Source organism: Notamacropus eugenii, chromosome 6 (assembly GCF_028372415.1).
Source record: "Notamacropus eugenii isolate mMacEug1 chromosome 6, mMacEug1.pri_v2, whole genome shotgun sequence".
NCBI classification, from domain to species: domain Eukaryota; kingdom Metazoa; phylum Chordata; class Mammalia; order Diprotodontia; family Macropodidae; genus Notamacropus; species Notamacropus eugenii.
This window is the reverse complement of record NC_092877.1, coordinates 30,051,557-30,072,551: the sequence shown is the minus strand read 5'-3', so window position 1 is coordinate 30,072,551 and position 20,995 is coordinate 30,051,557. Positions and strand designations below refer to the sequence as shown.

Genomic DNA, 20,995 nt, shown 5'->3' with positions numbered 1-20,995 from the left:
TAGACCTTAAAACAACCTATAAATATAATATTCTTCTCACTCAGTGGAACAGATCTGGAATCTGGAGTCAGAGAATCTGGATTCAAGTCCTGGCTTTGTCACTTACTACCTTGCGACCTTGAGCAAATCACTTAACCTCTCTACGTCTTCATTTTTTCAAGTGTAAAACAAGGGGTTTGGGCTAGATGACCTCAAAGATCCCTTCTATTTTTAAATCTAATAGTCTTTTCAGTGCAGAAATGGGGAACCATATGGGTTTAATATTGTATGTTTTACTGGAAGAGGTTGATACATTATTCAGTTTTGCTGATTTTTTTTTCCTATCTTTAATCATTGTTCCAAGGAGATGGCTTATTGAAGAGGAAAAAGGATCTATTCCGTTATGGATGTTGTAAAAATAAAAAAAAAATCAGTTAAAAATAATAAGTTAACAGCATATAAATGAAGCTTCAGTTTGAACTCTATGCCCGTATGCTTTGATCATTCCCCTCTGCCTTTTAACATCTTGAGGAAGTATTATTTTGGGATTCATTCCTTTCAGCTCCTGTCTCTCTGGCACATTAGGGTAAAGCTAGCAGCCCCTCAGCATGTCTCACTCCAAGAGGAAGGCTGCAGCACTGTGCTGTATCTAGAAATGTAACTGCCAGTCAAGTGATAGAGAATCCAGAGAACAAAGGGAAGCTGGCTGAGTATGTTTGAATACACGGAGATACTGGGGACATATGGAGTTGGAGGATAGCAGCACGGAGAGGCAAATGGCTTGAGTATTGAATGCATAGTGCATCCTTGGTGAATTACTTGGGCTCTTTTGTTGGTGGTGGTTTCTTTTACATTTCTGGATCTCCTTTGCCACCTTCTCTTTCTTTCTCCTGTATACTTTCCCCTTATTTTCCTCTCCCTCTTAATCCCCTTAGGTATCATCATGTTTTCTTCACCTTCCTTGAACCCAAAGAAGGCAGGGAATTTGAGTAAGGAATTCAAAGCACAAAGCTAAAACTTTTTTTTTTGTAATGTCCAAGGCATAGTTCTCAATCTTCTATTTTCCTTCTTTTTGCTTATTCAAAACAGTGATATTTTCACAAGTAGCATTTCTAACCTGGGATCTGGGGAGAACTAACCTGGGGTACTTTTTTCTTCAGACTGACACTGAGAAGCATTCCCAAGTGGAGCGGAATTCTCTTTGGTCTGGTGATGATATCAAGAAATCAGACGGGGGATCTGACAGTGGCATAAAGATGGAGCCTGGGTCCAAGTGGCGACGGAACCCCTCCGATGTGTCTGATGAGTCTGACAAGAGCACCTCAGGGCGAAAGAACACAGTTATTTCCCAGACAGGCTCATGGCGGCGGGGCATGTCAGCCCAGGTTGGCATCACCATGCCAAGAACCAAGACTTCTGCCACAGCAGGCACACTGAAGACTCCAGGGACAGGTGAGGAAAATCAAGAAACTGTCCCAGACCAGGATGGTGGGCCTTTGAAATCAAGAATCAGTAACTCTTAAAACAACATCTTTCTAGGTCCTCATGAATTTACATTTTGGGGTTTTTTTTGGGGGGGGGAGAGTATTTTGCAGTTTATATTTTAGTAGTCTTTTAAAAACATGTCTATGAATGAATGAATATGTGTGTATGCATATATACATATATATGCATGTGTATGTGTTTGCACACATACACATTTTTCACCTCAGCCTAGTTGGAATAATTTATTTGTGTTAGCCTATTAAACTATTAAAATATCTAAGTGTTAGAAACATATTGAATTAGTTAAGCTGTGTGCCAAGTAAAGTCTACACTGATTTGTCAAACTCGTTATGCCTGTGAGATTTTATTATGAATGCTTTAGAAAATGTGCAGTAAATAAGCACAGTTTGTTGAAAGAGGTGCAGAAATATCTGGGCAACAATTTAGCTAGCGATGACTGGGTTCAAATCCTGGCTCTACCACTTAATGACTCAATGACCTTAGGCAAGTTACTTAACTTCTCTGGGTCACAGTGTCTTCATCTGTAAAATGGACTGGGTGCATTAAATAACTTCAAAGGTTCTTTTCAACAATAGAATCCTAATGAGGAGAGACATTTGGTTTCCAGATTTCGTTTAAATGCTCAGGTGACTTCTCTTTATGAAATGTGTTTTAAATATTTATGAAAAATAAGTATTTGCTAATAGACATAACGTAATAGGAACAGACAAGATTATTTCCTTTAAAAACTGTTTCTTCTACTTCTCAGGGGGAATTATCTTCCCATGGGAGTATCATCTCTTTGCAAGAAGGTGTTTCGTTTATTGATTGTGTTCCTCTGTGTCTTGACTTTGGTGTCTTACACATTAACTTCTCTCTTAGGAAAAACAGATGATGCAAAGGTATCAGAGAAAGGAAGGCTTTCCCCTAAAACTGCACAGGTGAAACGCTCTCCATCAGATGCAGGTCGAAGCAGTGGCGATGAATCCAAAAAGCCTCTTCCCAATAGCTCCAGGACGGCTACTGCCAATACCAACGCCTTTGGGTTTAAGAAACAGAGTGGCTCCACCATTGGGCTGACCATGATTACAGCCAGTGGAGCCACCATCACCAGTAGATCAGCCACCCTGGGCAAGATTCCAAAGTCGTCTGGGCTGGTGGGAAGGTCCGCCAGTCGAAAGACAAGCATGGACGGGGCCCAGAACCAGGACGATGGCTACCTAGCCCTAAGCACAAGGACAAATCTTCAGTACAGGAGTTTGCCTCGTCCCAGTAAGTCCAGTAGCCGCAATGGAGCTGGGAATAGATCCAGCACCAGTAGCATAGATTCCAATGTGAGCAGCAAATCAGCAGGTCTGCCAGTGCCCAAACTGAGGGAGCCTTCCAAGGCAGCCTTGGGGACCTCTCTGCCAGGACTCATCAATCAGACAGATAAAGAGAAGGGAATCTCCTCTGACAATGAGAGCGTAGCTTCCTGTAACTCAGTTAAAGTGAACCCAGCATCCCAGCCAGCATCCAGTGTGGCCCCAGCCACCCATCCACAAGGAGCCAAGTACCCAGATGTAGCATCTCCCACACTACGAAGGTAAGTTGTATCTTGACTCTCAGTTTCAATGATGCTGAAATGTTTGTTTTGGGCAGTTTGTATTCTGTTTTGTTAGTAACAAGTCAGCTGTTTTCATCTACCTCTGTTTCTCCCTTTTCAACAGGAAGAGCCCTTGGGACATTGTTACTATAAAGCAAAGGAAACATTTAGCTTTAGATCATTTTGGTGCCCTGGACTGCCTATTTAAAAAAAAAGATATTTTCAAATAGGCAAAAGAGGAGGCTTGCCACTCAATAACACCTTGCTGGGTCTACATCAGGATTGGTTGCTGAGTCAAGAACAACCTTTCTTTGATGATTCATAGAAGAGTTTTCTCTGATCCCATAAAATGACCATATTAAAAATAAAACCCAGCTGGTATATTTGATGGAAGTTATGGTTCACTCAGAATTCTTATCAAGATATTACATCAGCAGAGTCAATCCCTCTTTATTTTTTCTACCCTGTACAGTGTTGGTTTTTAAAAGGAAGAGAAGAGACCAATGTGTTGTTTGATTAGAAGGGATTGTGGGGAAGGAACATTATTTCCTTTATGTCTTCCAAAGCCAATTTGCATTCCCATTTCCCACACGAGAGCAGTTTCTCTAAGGAGAGAGATGATCTGATTCCTTTATTTCTATCTGGTCTCTATAAGATGTCACCATTCTAACACTTTGGAGCTAGCACTGGATTGTCTCCTTATTCCTCCCCCCCCCCCCCCCCATCAACATTCTAAGAGCATGTGGGCAGAAGAGTGCCCCAGATTCCAATCTTGCCCCTCATACCTTCTATGCTGTCCAGAGAGGTGAGACCCCCACTGCAGCAAATAAACGCCGAAATTTATTCTTGATGAATAGGAACATTTGAAAGGGCTTCCTAAATACCAATTTCCATGAAAGGTACGATGAAGCAATTCAACACTTACTCTTACTTGCCTAGACTTGATTATTAAAACTTCAACAACTATTTTTTGAGCAGGGGAATCAAAGTTTGTACCCTTTGTTGTTCCAACACACTGCCTGGTAAATGAAACATTTTATTGCTTCTCACTTAATGTATTATATATAATATTCACTTTGTGTCAAAATTTCTTTTAGTAACTACAAAGGCATTTTTCTAGACCCATAGGCTCCTATAATCGTAGACTTCAAAATGCATGCAGCTTCTTAAACATTATACTGAGCACCTTTCAACTAACTCTTGGAAAACTTTACATTTAATATTATTATTTTCCTTTCTCCTAATTGATTAGACCCTTCATTCTTTAGTTGTCAAAAGAACCTGTATACTGCAAGCATTTCTCATTAAACAGCAGTTATTTCATAGCTAAGAAGATAATAAAGCATAATTTTATGGTAAATGAGATGAGTAGGACTGCACTGGATATAAAGATCAAACTCACCTTAAAATCCTGTGGCCGATTTCAGGGAAAAGCAGTGATCTGCTTTTCTTATAGCTTAGTTATTGCTCTCCCTGGAAGATTTTTAAATGCTTAGCTCCTACAAGTTTGATTTTTTCCTCTTACATGCACATGCACACACACACACACACACACACACATTTTTATAGATGAGATACATTTCTTGCATTTATATGATGTGTGCTTTCCTTTGCAGTCAAAGGCAATGAATGCTGTTGACCTACTCTGAGGAGACCATGTTTTTTCTCCCATTTCATTCACCCCACCCCCTCCAAACCCCACCCCCCCCAGGCCTGATAGTACATAATTATGTGATAATTGGACAAGGTTGGACATGTGATCTGTCGGAGAAGGAAACAAACTGATACCTATGTGACTAGTAAGGGCTGTTGTCTACTTCATACTCCCACACTTGTTTGGAGGCTCAGACTATCCATGTTAATGCCAGATGAGTGCTTTCTAGCCACTGGAGAGGCCATAGATGCCACAAAAGCAAACATTTCCATGAAAGATGGGTTTTCCAGGCTCCCAGGTGCAGATGTAGCCTGTTAAGCCAGTGTTTCCAAATTCCAGATACTGTGCATGAAGACTGGGAAAAACAAACTTCATCCAATAACCTAGAAAAACAAAATGGCCATGACAAAATTGTTCAGTTCATCTAGTTAGAATAATTTGTGTAGGTTTAATTCTTCCTACTAGAACATGAGCTCCATGAGGACAACAATATAATCTTCTTTGTATCTTTGTCTCCCCAACATCTACAAAATGCTCTACTGCATTTTCACTGAATTACTGAAAGAATGACAGGATGGGGACCCAGTAATGAAGGGTATTAAATCAAACAGTATCTTCCTCACACCTCCATTCCTTACCTCCTTTAGCTTAGAGCTAGTGTTAAGTCATTTTCATAGCACTTGGACAGTAGACCTGGGAAATACTCAAAAATGTAAAGTTAGTCATTTTGGTAAGATAGAAAGCATCCCCCATTCTGCAGATTCTTGCTCTCTCCTTTTCCCCATCAATCTCTTTGAAAGCTCCTTGCCTTTGGCATTGAGCACTCAATCCCCACAATGCTTTATCTCTTCACAGACTCTTTGGTGGAAAGCCTGCTAAACAAGTATCCATCACCACAGCTGAAAGTATGAAAAATTCAGTGGTCATCTCTAATCCTCATGCTACTATGACCCAGCAAGGCAACTTAGAGTCCCCCTCTGGCAGTGGCATTCTGAGCAGCGGGAGCAGCAGCCCACTGTACAGTAAGAATGCCGACATGAACCAGTCTCCGTTAGCCTCTAGCCCCAGCTCAGCCCACTCTGCTCCTTCCAATAGTCTCACCTGGGGCACCAATGCTAGCAGTTCTTCGGCAGTGAGCAAGGACGGCCTTGGATACCAGTCCATTAGCAGTCTTCATACCAGCTGTGAATCCATTGACATCTCCCTCAGCAGCGGAGGGGGACTGAGTCACAATTCTTCCACTGGCTTGATCTCTTCCAAGGATGACTCCCTCACCCCCTTTATAAGAACCAACAGTGTTAAGACCACTCTGTCAGAAAGGTTAGTGTTTCCATTCTGTTTGATTTGTCACCATAACTTATTTAGAATAACAGCACCTTAAAAACCAAGAAAGTTGTAGCAGGAGTCCCCCAAAATGGATTAGCTTTTAAAAGAAAAATGTGGATCTCTTTCTTTTTTGATCTATTCATACCATTATGATTTACAAATATGACTAAAATCCACACGGATTTCTCACCAGTTTGATATTACACTCAATATGAAAATATACTTTCTGCTGTCCTTTTGACTTTGGTCACCCTCAATGCTCACAGCTGCTGGAAGACTTTGGTTTAATTCCTTCCCTTTGAAATGATATTCACCCTTTGAAATCCTTCTAACAGTCATTTTGTTCTTCTTCCCCCTCCCTGCCTTGGATCAACTTTTTTTCTTCCCTCCCTTTGGTAATTCTGCCTCACAGTAGTTTGTGTATTAAAGAGAACAGTTGTTCTCCTTAATAGGCAATCTTAGAGTAACTGAGGAAGTTTTAGGGTACTTCCCCGGGGTGGCTGAGTGGTTACAGTAGCAAGCAGATAGCAGGGGCCCTACCCGAAGGACTGCCTAGACTAGGAATTTGAAACTTCGAAATCCTGCACTTCAGCCAGGCAGCGTGTTTCATTTTGGTGTTGAATCATGTTGCATTTCTCGAAGTGGGAGGAAAAGAATTAACAGTAGCTTTTAGAAAACTAAATGTTCTGATGACTGTGTTTAACAACTTCCCTGTCTTCAGCATTCTTGGCGCTAATATACCTTCTCTTGTTTTCTGTCTGATTGGACTCATTCCTCTAGCCCTCTCTCTTCCCCTGCTGCTAGCCCTAAGTTCTGCAGAAATACTTTACCCAGGAAACAGGACAGGTAAATGATGTTCCTTTCAGGCAGGCGACCACACAGGGGCTTCAGGTTTTCTGTTCGCTTATCTGAAGTCAGATGTTTGTTGAGGAGAGGCTGCTGGGTGGAGGCCCCCTCCCTTGTGTTTGTGGATTTGGTATCAATTTGTGCTACTTAGACATGCCAATGAGGGTCTACTCCTTTGCTTTTTGAGACCTGGAGGGAAGGTGGCAGGGTTGGGAGACTCCCTTTTGAGTTCAAGAACCCTGCTCTTCTCAAATAGCCCAGGAGAAACTCTCACTTGCATTTCAGCCTTCCTGTGGCATGCTATTTCTCCCTCCCCCCAAGCCTAGCCCACTCCACCTACCCACCTGGCAGACCTCTGTCACCTTTGTCTGTATCTCCCGATGCAGTCCCACAGTTTCTCCTGCTGTAAGTGGGTCACTTTGATTTGGCTTGGCCTGTCTTGGAGGCAGCTTTGTGCTAATGTGCCCATTTTCCTTAATGACAGCAAAATGATAATGATAGAAAATGGCTAAGGCTGAGTTTTTCATGTAGCTTCTCCATGGTCCAGTTTAAGTGGTAGACTTTAAACTTGATATGGGCAGAGATGGACTTTATTTAATAGAATAAGTAAATGATATTCTATTTTTTTTTAATTTTTTTATTTTTTTTAATGTTTAACAATCACTGCCATACAATTGCGATTTATGATATTCTATTTTTAAAAAAACAAACACCACTCCCATTACCCCCTCCCCAATTTGCCACATTCATGAACCAGTGCTTTAAATACTTGCCTTTTGAAAAGAGAAATAATGCCTTGGCTTTATCACCCAGCAAGTTACAGCATGCCTGGAAGAGGTCTGGCTCACAGTTCCTAGATGCTGCAGCAAGGGCTACTGAGGTTGAGACAGATGGAATTCACTTAACTCCAACTGAATTCCAAATATGCAGACTCCTACAAGCTTTTGACCTCTCAAAACTCTACAAGTAGTCCCTTCCCCCCATTTCAATCTCACACACCTCCAGCATCTCCCCTCCTTCCTCTATACCCCGTTTCCCCAGCACTTAAGGAGTAGGCCAAAACTTGGGTGGGCTAGATAGAGGGGAGAATCTGGCATCCCTACTCTTCAGTTAATTTTGGTAATGGTGACTCAGACTAAGGAGCCCTTTTTTCCAAATACATTGGCTTGTGGATCTCCCAAAGCCAACAAACACCCTCGGTTTTGTGTGGAGTGGAGTGCTGGCTTTGGCCCCTGGGTGATGGCATGCTACCTAATGCATGGATAACTAAACAGTCCAGGGATCAGGTCATCTCATGTATGTATATATATGTATGTATGTATTTTTGTACGTACATATTGGTTGCATGCTTGCTTAGATAAAAGATTGTTACTTTTTTCTCTAAAAAATGTGATGTGGGTGTGGATACCATTCTCTTCCTCCTGCTCTTTTAATCGCCCCCCCCCCTTGTGTTTCTCTGAAGTTTTTTTTTTCTTTTAACTCTCCTACAGTGACCCGCACCTTGATAGGAACACTTTGCCTAAAAAAGGACTCAGGTATTGGTGTTTCCTCCTAGAGTACTTGGCTTTTGTGGTGGCTTGGGCACTTGGCTGTGTGTGTCTTTCTCGTGGCCGGCAGCAGGGTGGGGTAGGAGAAGTTCATCTGCTTCAACAGCTGGACTGTTTGGGCCAGGCTCCTCTGACCCTCTTGTCTTCACCTCCCCATCCAGCGGCTTGTTTGCTTGAGCAGGGGCTGGGGCTTTTGCAGACCAAATCCTGAAAAACCAGCACTGGGCAAGAGTGGGGAGCTGTGGCCTGCTGTTTTTGTGGTCAGGTTGATCAGCTCAGACAAATTTGCCATCATAGCACTGCTCATGGAAACTATTTTCCAAGAATAAAGGACATGATTTATAGCATTTTCATTTACTTGCTAGGACAAGGTAAGAAGGGGCAAAAAACAAAACAAACCAAAACACTGGACTATGTTGAAACCTAGATTTGGACTCAGGACTTCTGTTTGAATCCCCCTGGGGCTACTTAAAATCTGTGTGACCATGGATGGGCAAATCATTCAACCTCTGAGTCCAGAATTTCTCCTTTGTAAAATGAGGAAGTTAGACCTTGTGATCCTAAGGTCACTTTCCTGTCTTAGTCTATGAACCTATGGTCTGTGATCTTTTTCCTTTTTCTCTCTCTTTTTTGCCAAATAAAAATGTTGCTAATAAGGGGTACTTTACTGAATCTAGGATATCCTGACTGAAAATTGAGATCAGCTTTTAACATGCCAAAAGCATGTACATCTGTTTCCTGGGGGAAAACTTGGAAAACACCCACCAGAAAGGATTTTCTTTTCTATTCAAACCAAGTGGGTGGTTTTGGCTCATTAGCAAGGCAAGCCCTGGCTAAATGAAATGCTATAAGTCAATCCTGCTTATGCTATGGGGGTCACTTTGCCCACATGAGAGGTTTTTACTTCCTTGCCCTCCTTCCAGGATCCCCATCTCACAGCGGCTGCTACCATTTTTCCTGCTCTCTAAATGCCTTGTTCTTTGTAGCAGGTGGTTCACCCAGCATTGGGTATGAACTGCTTGGTCACACTTGGGACATGGAATGGAATGTTTGGTTGCTGTCATGTGTATGTGTATCTAACAACCTATAATTTTTAAGGCTGAAACATATTGACCTATAAAGTAAGGTAGGTAGCAATACTTCCTTCCCACAGGGGCTTAAAATAGAGCAGATTCTGGGCAAATAGAAGGTGCTAGGAGGAAAAAAAACAAACAAACAGTCTCACATAGCTCATCTTTCCATAATGCTTTAAAGGTTTGCAAAGCGTTTTCTATACCTCACTTTATCTGATCCTCAATGTGACTCTGTGTGAAGTAGATTTTACAATTATCCGTTGTTCAGTTCTGAGGAATTTGTGACTCAGAGACGTTCAGTGACTTCTCCAGTATCCCACAGCTAACAAGTATGTGAGTCTGGACCCAAAACCCAGGTCTGTCTAATTCTCAGTCCAGCCTTCTCTCCAGTAACCCTCACTTCTTATCCTAGAGATCTTAGCAGTGACTGAGCCCCTAAAACCTTTCTTCGTATCTGAGCCTTTGTTGTACCATATTCTGTTCGTGGTATTTATCCACAGACAGTTTGAACATTTAAAAGGGAACCAAAGTTAATCTGAGTTTGACTTTTGATATACTGTTTGTAACCCTGGAGGGAGTTAACCTCTCCAAACAGAAGCATGTTGAAGTAGTCTGTATGTGTAAATTTAAGGGGGGGTGAAATTCCCTTCCATTGAAATTGCAACCCTGCTTCTAATTGATTTTAAACAAATCTGAAATAAGCTATAGCACTCTTTCTGCTAAAATTAAACAAATATTGTCATTGTTTTGGAGGCAGTTTCATATGCAGATGTGAACCTGAAAAGATATGAGTAAATCATATCTTATAAAAAATTCATAGCAAGAATCCTGACTGCATGAAGGAAATGAAGGCAAAGCCTTTGGTAATGTGAATAAGCACACCTCCCTCATGTACATATTTTATAGATTCCTATTTCTGTGTAGTAATATTCATATGGTGAAGCATACCTAGAGTCCAGCAGTACTGGGGCTCTGTAAGCACTTTAAAATGGCTGAAGTAAACCACAAAGTAAGTGAGGGTCTAGATTCTAGAGGCCTTGGGTGTGGCCTTTTGACTGAGTCCAAGTCTTACGGAACAAATCCTTTTATTAAGAGGATTTGTTCTATAAAGTGTGGGTTTAGTCAAAGGGAGGACCTAGAGAGCTACATGTGACCTTGCGGCCACAGCTTCCCCACACCTGGTCTAGAAGGTTTAGAAAACCTTCCAAGGTTTCACCTCTCCCCAAGATTCTCTGATTTAATTGACACTAGTTTGCATTTTCCCCAAACTTTTATATATCTTTGGGTCTTTCAAAGATCCCCATCTGACTTCACAGCTTATATTTCATATATACATATATATATATATTAAAAATGTGCTAGCCTCAGTGTCCCAAAGATCTGGGTTCAGGTCCTATCTCCAACATGTACTAGCTGTGTGACCTTGGGAATTCATTTTAATCTTGTGTTGTTCTAGGCAACTCTATAAAACTATAGGCTATGGAGCAGGGGCCAACCTTCACTAGCAGAGGGAATTCCCTCACCAGAAACCTCCTAATACCAGGTCCAGTCCCTAGCCCTATTTTGTTCACAAATAAATAACCAAAATTTCCCAGTAGCCTAATAATGGATCTTCCCAAGTATTATTTAGTAATTGATCTCAATTCTGGTATAACATGATCAGATGGGAAATTCATTAAAGTGGCTGAGTAACAAAAACTAGAATATTGAGAATTTTCTTTCCATTCAGTTTTTCAAGGGTGTGTGATCATCTTTGGATTTTTATTTTCTTTCTTGAAATTGCCCATCTATTCAGTTCAGTTCCAGTTCTGTGGAGTTAATTTCCTCTGTTACTTTTGTGATTGACCCTAGGATCATTTTTGCCCTTTCAGGTACACCCCCACCTCCCAACTTCGCACTCAAGAAGATGCAAAAGAATGGTTGCGGTCCCACTCTGCAGGAGGCCTGCAGGACACAGCCACCAATTCCCCCTTTTCCTCAGGCTCCAGTGTGACCTCCCCCTCTGGGACCAGGTTTAATTTCTCCCAACTCGGTGAGTTTTTATATAGTCGCTGGCCATGACAATGAGTGCTAATGAATGGAAAGACTGTCTTCTACTTAGAAAGGGCCGTATTGTCATGCACTGGGCATGGTTACTCTTCAGTCATTTGGCTCGCTCCCGACAGTGTGAATTTTATTTCTGGAGTTTGCTAGTTGCTTAAGAGGAGAAGTTCCATCAATGAGCAAGCAGCATCTATAATATTCCAAATTTAAATTTTCTTGATGTGAAGAAGAGATGATCAAAATGGACAGACTCACACTGTCCCTAATCCATGGGAAGTTGCTTCAGTAAACGCTTCCTGAATATTTTGGACATTTATTAAATGCCAACTCTGTGCCAGACACTGTGTTTGTCGGTCTGTGCAATGCCTTTTGATTTGTTTTGTGAAGAAAGATGAAGGATATTATCCTTCAAGAATCGGATCGTCTAGGAAGATATGATATTACCCAGATAATAAACTAAAGAAGGATGTGATAATATCTTCCTGTAAGGAACATATGAGACTTATGAGAGTAGGATTGGGTCATTTTTTATCCTTGTTTCCTTTCTGCCTAGCACAGGGTCCAGAATATAATAATAATGAATATTTGTTGAGTGAGGAACTATAGGAAAAAAATAAACAAGATGCTATGAAAGAAGCATGATAACCAAGCACCTACTATGCTCAAGAAAAAGACACAAGCTTTTATTAGTGCCTACTATGTGCCAGGCACTATAACTAGAACTCTACAAATATTATCTCATTTAATCCTCACAGTAGCCTGGGGGTGGGGGGAGTAGGAGGTATTCTGCTAGGTGAGGAGATAAAAAAATGAAATGGGGATGAAAAGCTGGCACCTGAGTGATGGGAAGAATTAAAATGGTAAAAAGGAAGGGGGCAGAATTTTAAAAGAAACAGAGACAACAAATGGGTCTAAAATAGTTCATTTTAGTTGGAATGTAGGGTGCATGAAGGAGTAGTAGGAGAAAGATAAATTGAGGCTAGAGCACAGTAGGGAAAGGGGAAGGATGTTGAATGCTCCAGTAAGAAGGTTAGACTGTCTTCTAGCAATAGTGCAGAATCATGAAAAGTCTTTGAGCTGGGGAGCGATATTTTATGGTTTTCTTCTGCTTTGGTTACCCATCCTAACATTTAATGTGTCTGGCTTCTTATATGAAATTGAAAATATTGAATTCACTTCAGTAAATGTGAATGGATCACTCACTGGGCAAGTCTGCTACTGTGCTAGAGGCAGGGAAGGATTCAGAAAGTGTTGGGACACAAACTCTGCAGAAGGTCAGTCCTCTTGGAAAATACATGCAACGAATAGAAAATCATGCCAGATCACATACAGTTAAGTGCTATGTGAGATATACTTAAGTGTTAAAATACTTGGAAGAGATTGTATGCACTGAGAGTGGGTTAAGGAGAGGGAACTGAGGAAGGTTTTATGGGAAAGTAGAAGTGCTATGGGACCTAGAGTGATAAGATTTGGTTAGGTAATAGAAGGACTGCCTTCTCAGTTCATTTTCCAGGCAGAATTTAAAAAGTAATGCAAAGGATATATTTAATATGGTTAAATATGGTATGAATGGAAGTTAGTACTTTTTAATTAGTGTATATCTCCTGAAAAACAAATGAGCCTCTTGGAATAAGGGAATGTTCTGCGTTTCTCCATAAAGGCTGATGACAGTTAATGAAATTGGGTCACATCCAGTTCTTTAAAACCATTCTGAATACTTTTCCTGTATAAGACGGTGGGATCGTAGCCTTTGTCAGCTCTACTCTTTTGAGTTAAGGGGTCTCATTGCCACAAAAGACCTCAGCAGTTCCTGGCCGTTTCAAAGCTGGATTTGATTATTTGAGGCTTTGGGCTTTAGAAGGAACTGAAACGGTAATTCATTAGCACATGCCTGGATGGAGACCCTGGCATGTCCAAACTTGTTAATTAGAAAGCAAAGACCCAGAACCTTGCTCTGAGACTGACTTTCCTTTCTTTATTTTTTTGCCCCGTGTAAGTTACCTTTTAGGAAGTGAAGGGGAATTGTGTGATGAAAAAGTTGGCCAGGAATAAATAGGTAGTTAATGATTAGCAAACAGTCTACCCTTTGTCAGTGATGAAGTAGTGAAAGGAGATGTGAATTTTCTATTTAGCATATACGCTTCTTTTATTTTAGCGAGTCCCACCACGGCCACCCAGATGAGCTTGTCCAACCCGACCATGCTGAGGACCCACAGCCTCTCCAATGCAGACGGACCTTATGATCCCTATACTGACACCCGCTTCCGGAATAGCTCCATGTCCTTGGATGAGAAGAGCAGGACCATGAGCCGCTCAGGCTCCTTCCGAGATGGCTTTGAAGAAGGTAGGCAAGGAATTTTGGGTTCCTTGAATGCATGTGAGTGCGTAACAAATAATCCATGGGTGCTTTCATTAGTGCAGTTTGTCTCTGCTGAGCAGGGCACCAAGAGACAGACCAGCCTCATCTAGACTGAGTTGTGTTTTGTTTTTCATTTGTGAACTCCTTAGGTTCTTGCTATCTTTTTTCCTTAACCTAGAGATCAGTCCTGAGAAGCAGTGGTCTTCAGAGTCTTAGAGGTATAGTCCCATATAGATGGGCCAAATTTTGAACACTGAAACTGAATAGACCTGCCTTTGTAAAGTAGATGAGTTGGGAGAGGCTTAGGTATGGACACAGAGGATCCCAGGCAGATATTTGGGCTGCTAAGAAAGTATAGCATCAATCAATCACCAAGCATTGATCAAACACTCACCCTGTGCCAGGCACTGAGATGTGGCAAGGCAGGAATCCAGGGTACAGTGGTATACATTAGGGCAGTAGTGCTCACCAGTTGACTAATTATTCAAGTAGTCAATGTCAGGAAGCTTTGGCAGCAAGAAGTAAAGACCCATCATAGGGACTGGGATGCAGGGCAGGGCTTGACTCCTGTCTTTTAGAGGGCAACTGAGAATAAAGCAGACCCTCTAGTGCCAGAGGAGTATGAGGTATGAGCAAGATAGGAAGAGGTGGTTTTAGATATATGGTCTAAACCCTGCTACTGGGTCATGAGGTGAGACTTTGGTTATAAATGGGCAAAGCAAGAGCCCAGATTCTAGAACTAAGATATATAGTCAGAATGGAACCAGCAACTAAGCCATGGATTTGGGAGTCATCCTTAGCCCAGTGACCTCATTCTTCCCAATGCCTAGGACAGGGCCACACCTAAAGCTAGGGTTCATTACACTAGATTAAGAGGTTGGAAAATATAAAGAAAGGATAGTCACTACAGAGTTGGAAGAAACCTTGGGAGGTTATAATGAGTCTCTGGCTTAAAGTACCCCTTGTGGATGACTTGTAACAGACTCCACAATGCTGACCCCAAGACCCAGCTAGGCCTCCTTGGGGTACAGTGTTCAACACTAGGCCCCACCCTCCTGACTCCTGTCTGAAACAACACGACATTCTGATCCAGGTTGAGCCTTACCATAATAGAAGAGAAAGTTAGATGAAGAATCTACTTCTTTCCCATCTCCTCCTGTGACCCATAAGTTGGCACAGCTGACTTGCATCCTATGGAGCAGAGATTCTTAACTTGTTTTGTGTCATGGATACCTTGGGCCATCTGGGAAAGCCTATGAACCCTTTCTCAAAATAATCTTTTTTAAACAACTTAAGGAAATGTCACACTTTAGTTAGAGACTAGTGAAAATAAAAATATAATTTTGTTTTCCTATTCAAGTTCATGAACTCCCTGAAATCTTTCCATATGTCCCCAAAGGCAAAGGTATAGACCTTCCGTAAAGCATCACTGCTATAGAGGAAAGTCAGCATGCTCTTCTAGAAACTTACTAAAGACAGAGAGGATCCATGTTACAAGCCTCTCTTTGTATCTTCGCACCTCTTCATCTGGGATAATAAATCCTAGATTTAGGCTTGGCCCTACCCTATCACTGGGAAGAATGAGACCCTGGGCTAAGGAGATGACCCCAACATCCATGGCAGCAGCCTTTCCATGTTCCCCTAATTGACAGATGTGATGTGCCACAGAGAAGAACAGGCAGTAGGGTGGTGTATGTGTTTTGGTCATGTACACAGCAGTTCAATAATTCCAATAACTGGTGCTCTCTAAATTCTACTATTGAGATTCTATAGAAGGAAATGTGAAATAGACAAAGCACAAGGTCTTCCCTTGCTAATCCCAGCTTTGGAGAAAACAAACAGTCAACACCTCCTGGGTGTTAAAAAAAAAAAAAAAAGGACCATTTCATAGTATCCTCAGATCTGGAGAATAAATGAGAAAAACAAGATATTAGATATTTCCAAACCTTCTTTTTAAGAGACGATTTAAAGAGTTTAGTTACAGAGGAATTGTTGCCCTTTATTTTTAATTTTCTAACAACTAAATGGTCCAATGAATAGTCTGTGGATCATTTGCATCTAGTAAGTAGGCAGGAGTCTGGAAATCCATATAGTGGAGCCTGCAGGGATGAAGAAGGCTCTGGAAAGGTGGATGTGAAGTTGCTGAGAGTGATTTGTTACTTTTGAGAGCAGGAAATTTGGTTGTATATCCTTTTAGAGTTGTAATATTTCAAGTTTTTTGTGTTGTAAGTTGAGTTGACATTTTGCTTGGATTTTCTAAATAAGCATTTCGGCAGTGCGCTATAATTATTAGTCATTGAAATGACTAGCTCATGTATCTGACCATGGAGTTCATAACACTATCCTCTCAATCCATTGTTGTCGCATATTGCTGAATGAACCATGTTCACGACTGAAACTTGTCTAAACAAGTAAGATCTGGCTCACAAAGGCCCAACTTCATTGCTTTATCATCAGATAACTTTCATTTATCCAATCTAGAATCAAGCTGCCTTAAGCAGGCACAACTGTGGAATATCTTAGATGTCAAAATGACTGATTAAAAGCTCTTGCTAACTCTGCTACAAGCAATGTCTAGACTATTATAAACGTTAATCGTTCACACAGAGTTAAAACAGAAGTATAGACAGAAAAGTCTTAAGAGTTGGTGCTCTGTGAACATGTAACATTCAGATCTCTTGGGGTCTGTGGGTACAGATGGATTTTATTTCATCCAGCAGGAGATATTATGTTATGAAGACAAAGTAGGTTTCTCCTATTGAATGCAGTTTGGTTGGAATGTGGGAAGAATTAGTTTCTTTTCTTCTCTTCCTAGAAACTGTAATCCCTCTACCAACCTAACCCCCGCCACTGGGGTGAATGGATAAATTTGAACAAATCACATGCTGTACTCAGATAAAATGTATAAACTGTATTAACTCCATTCAATATGTTATAGGTAGTCATCAGAAGCAGAAATTTCAGGGGAATTAGAAACTCAAACTGAAAACTTAGTTTTTGCTATTGGCACACATCTGTAGGGTTTTATTGTATTTAATTAGTATTCTGACTTGACACCCAGGCGTGGTCCAAGAACAGCCTTTTAAAATTACCCATGGTACGTTAAATTTCTTGATATTTTATGCAGTCTTTAAAAAGGATCATTTGTGGAGGTACTAATGGGACACCAAGTGGATGTTTAAAAGAGGTCTGCTTTTTTAATTCAAATTTTTGTGACCAACTTTTAGAATCGGCATAAGCTAAAAACGAACAAAAAAGCTAACATTTATATTGTACCTACAGTGTGTTAAGTGTGCTAGGACTTTATGCTATGTGTATGCATACAATGTGCTAGACACTTTATAAATATTATTTCATAAGATCCTCAAAACAACCCTGGGAGGTAGGAACTATTATTATGTTACAGTTGGGGAAACTGAGGCAAACAGACGTTAAATGACTTGCCCATGATCACTCAGCTAGTAAATGTTTAAGGTTGGGTTTGAACCATGTCTTTGTGACTTAAGAGCTCAGCACCCAATCCACTATGCCATGCACAGCTGCCCCAAAATCTGTTAGCACTTGCTACATAGGAGCCCTCCTTCTTTCTCTATCTATCTCTGTCTCCTTCTCTAACTTAGAATGGGAAACGCTGGTTATATCATCAAGTTGATTTCCCTATTGTGACAGGATAAAGGCTCCAAGAGGAAGACACAACACTGGGTCTTAACCAAAAGGCCAGAGAGGCAGTGGTAATCCCCTTGGCACGTGTGATATCTTAGACCCAGTGAGGAGTTGGGAGGTTGAGGATTACAGCTTCCCATGTGCGAAGTCAGAAGCATTTTATTGCTTCATTGACTGGAATATACCCAATTATTCCATTCAGTCTAATTCCAACCACAGTGGAGTGAATGTTTCTTCTGGCTTGGGCCTGCATGCTGATTTCATTCAATGACTTGAATCCTACGCCCCCCCCCCCCTTTTCTGTCAGCATTAGGGCTTTGGAAACCTGCTCAAAAAATACATTGAAAGTCATGAAAACTGGTAGCTAGAAAATGAGACGTATTAGTCAATCAACAAGCATTTCTTAGATGTTCTGACTTTAGATATTGAGGATATGAAGATAAAAGTGAGAACACAGTCCCTGCCCTCAGGGAGCTTATATTTGACATCACAGATTCTTAAATTTTTTGTAGAATAGATTGCTTTGACAGTCTGATGCAGCCTAGGTACCCCTTCTAAGAATAATGTTTTTAAATGATTAGAATAATATCCATAAGATTCTAAAGGAATACATTCATCAAAACATTTTTTAATAATTTATGGACTGACGGTATGTTCTCAGGTAAGCGAGGAAAGGAATTACCCGAACTATATATATGATGTTGAAAAGGTGGGTGCAGTCAAACAAAGCCTCTTGAACAAGATGTTGACTGAGATAGAGGTTTCAAGATAGCATGATAAGGAAGGAGAGTTTGCCTAAGAGATGGAATATCTTCTATATGGAACAGCAACTAGGACAATATGTTTAGAGTCTGGATTGTTAGAGGTGAAATAATGTGAAATTATCCTAGAAAGATAGGCCAGAGCCAGATGGAAAAGAACATTAAATGTCAAACATAGCTATTTATGGTTTCTCCTAAAGGCACAGGGGAACCACTGAACCTTCAGAGCAGTAAGTGACCTAGTCACCCCTGCCCTTTATATCGGTAAGGTAGCTTGTATTCATTATGGATTGGAGAAGAAAAAGACTGGAGGCCAAAGGAAAAATTAAGAAGCTGTTGCAATAGTCCAGAGGAGAGGAGATGGGAAGTGGGACTGGGGGTGAGGGAATGGGGAAGAGATGTGGTGGCAATGGAGAGAAAGGGTCATGAGTGAAAGATGTTAAAGTCTCAAAAACAGGACAGTTATTAGATTTCCTAATAGCTAGCCCCTGATATCAAGGGGAAGTCATATTGTCTTTTTAAAAATCTTTTTTTTGGTGTGTGTATTATGAAAGGCATTTTGCTGATTCCAATGTAGCTATACCACATAAAAGGTTAACCTGGCTCTCTGTCTGAAAAAGGATAAGTTTTAACACTTCAGAGCAGGCCTAATTGACTTTTATTTTTCAGCTTCTTTGGCCTGCAGTCATATGATTGCTATTTATGAATCAAGAAGACTTAAATATAGAGAAATATTATAATGACATTGGTGAGAACCCTACTTGCCATATGGGTTGTTCTGGTGCCCAGTAGTATTAAGTATTCGTAGAAAATGCCCCCAAGGCAACAGCACCAGTAGCAAGTTAAACATTTAATGAGAAAGTGATAGCAATTTGGAAGAAGAAACTTCAGTCTGAGTAATCCAAAAATGCCATCTTAGTTATTTTCATATTTTATTGTGACACCATCAAAGACAGTATGCTTGTTCTAAGGGCCTTCTTGTCCAGAAATATTTCCCCCAATGATTTGACTTAGTACCTGAAAGACTGGCCATTTGCCCCTCCTTTAACTTCAGGCAGTGAAGGGCCCTGCTAAGATGGGTTTACAGAGGCATAGGGTTGCCTTTCTGGGAAGGTCAGAATGGTAGGGTCCCATGTTGGGTCAGTGGTCAGCCTATGAACAGTCTGAGGGCTCCAGGTCCCTAAGAAAGGCTCCCCACAAGAGAAGAAGATTGCCTAAAGCGGTCTTCCTCTTATTTATAATCTTCCTCAGATTATTGTGCTTTCCCCATACTTCATAACATGTCTACAGAAAAGGGCCTTTGTTTCATAGGACTGTAGAATCTTTGAGCTGAAAGTGGCCTCCATTTGATATAAAGACCCCTCTCTACAACATCCCTGCTGAGTGGCCCTCCTATATAGGCCTTATATTCAGTTTAACAAATCTGACTAGTATTTATTAAGTATCCAGTTTGTGCAAGGCACTGAATGGTGCACTCAAGGTACAAAGGCAAAAACCAGACAATTGCTTCTTAAGGAGGCTACAACATGTATAGAAATTAGTATTGTACAAGGAAACTTGAGGAGAGAGAGAGCATTACCTACTATGGTGAAAGAGGAATAAGGGAAGATTTCATGGCACCAGGATTGATCCATGAAGAAAGTCAAAGATTCCGAGACATGGAGATGAACAGAAAATGTTTCTGACGTGGAGTCAGGAGAGAGATTGATAGGTAAAAGAAGCAATGAAAGTTTGATTAGAAGTTTGGAACAGCCACTGAGAGGAGTGCAATAGAGGATCAGTTAGAGATTTGCAAGTCAGATAAAGATTTGCCGTGCTGGGGAGGCAGGCTTATATAGTGGAATAAACATTGGCTTTGAGACCAGAAGACTTCTGACATTTACCACCTTTGTGACTCTGGGTAAATCACTTAACCTCCCTGGATCTTAATTTCCTCATCTAAAATGTATAATGCTAACTGATTCTTCTCATTTTCCCTGACTTGGGAAAACAGCAGGGGAGTTGGTGTACACCTCAATCTCCAATGTCCCTCCTTTAGCCATCAGTGACCACCACGCTCTACCCTACATTAGAGAAACTGAACAAACCATAAATGAGTCCCTAAAAAAATAGGGTACCTAGACACAATCAGAACTGAAAAGAAGGTAGATGGAAGGAACAAATTAGATTGGGAGGATATAAACAGGTAGGACAAGGACTCAGGGGAGTCAGGAGTGTGGGACAATATAAAGTTGAACTGATCAGATAGGAGAAAGACCAGAAAAAGTAAGGCCAGAGCAGTGAAGATAGATAGGGAGAACAGGGATGAAATAATATTCTGGAGGTCATAGTATGGATGAAAAATAAGTTTAGGAGAAACAAGAGCGAGGAAGAGGGGAGGAGAGGTGGGAAGACAGGAAACTGATTAAAATCTGGTTTTTCTAAGTGAAACTATGGATGTGCCCCATTACATGGTGATTAGTTGTCTTCCATTCTCAAAGAAGATGAAAATGACATCACTATGCTACAGTCAAGTTACATTGTATCCAATTGGGGCTGATCAGGCCAACATGAGCATGGAATGTTCTGCTACAGGTCAGGCACAAATACTTCATGTGATCTGAAGCAAGGTGGGACTGTTTCTATGAATGGTTGAACCATGGTGAAATTGTAGGGCATAGGAATTGAGGAAGCT

At 41.0% G+C, this 20,995-nt stretch overlaps 1 protein-coding gene across 6 annotated transcripts in view; it reads left to right on the top strand.

The window, feature by feature from the left end:
• NAV2 (neuron navigator 2) overlaps positions 1-20,995 on the top strand; it is a 446,141-nt gene that overhangs the window by 365,880 nt on the left and 59,266 nt on the right. For 2 of the 6 annotated variants that reach the window (XM_072619350.1, XM_072619355.1), the window contains 6 exons: positions 1,140-1,431; positions 2,347-3,049; positions 5,559-6,023; positions 8,366-8,410; positions 11,367-11,527; positions 13,694-13,882. In XM_072619350.1, the coding sequence (XP_072475451.1) occupies positions 1,140-1,431; positions 2,347-3,049; positions 5,559-6,023; positions 8,366-8,410; positions 11,367-11,527; positions 13,694-13,882 (1,855 nt within the window). Of the gene's footprint in view, positions 1-1,139; positions 1,432-2,346; positions 3,050-5,558; positions 6,024-6,809; positions 6,876-8,365; positions 8,411-11,366; positions 11,528-13,693; positions 13,883-20,995 lie in introns of all 6 variants that reach the window. The other 4 variants (XM_072619349.1, XM_072619352.1, XM_072619351.1 and 1 more) reach the window with 4 other exon arrangements.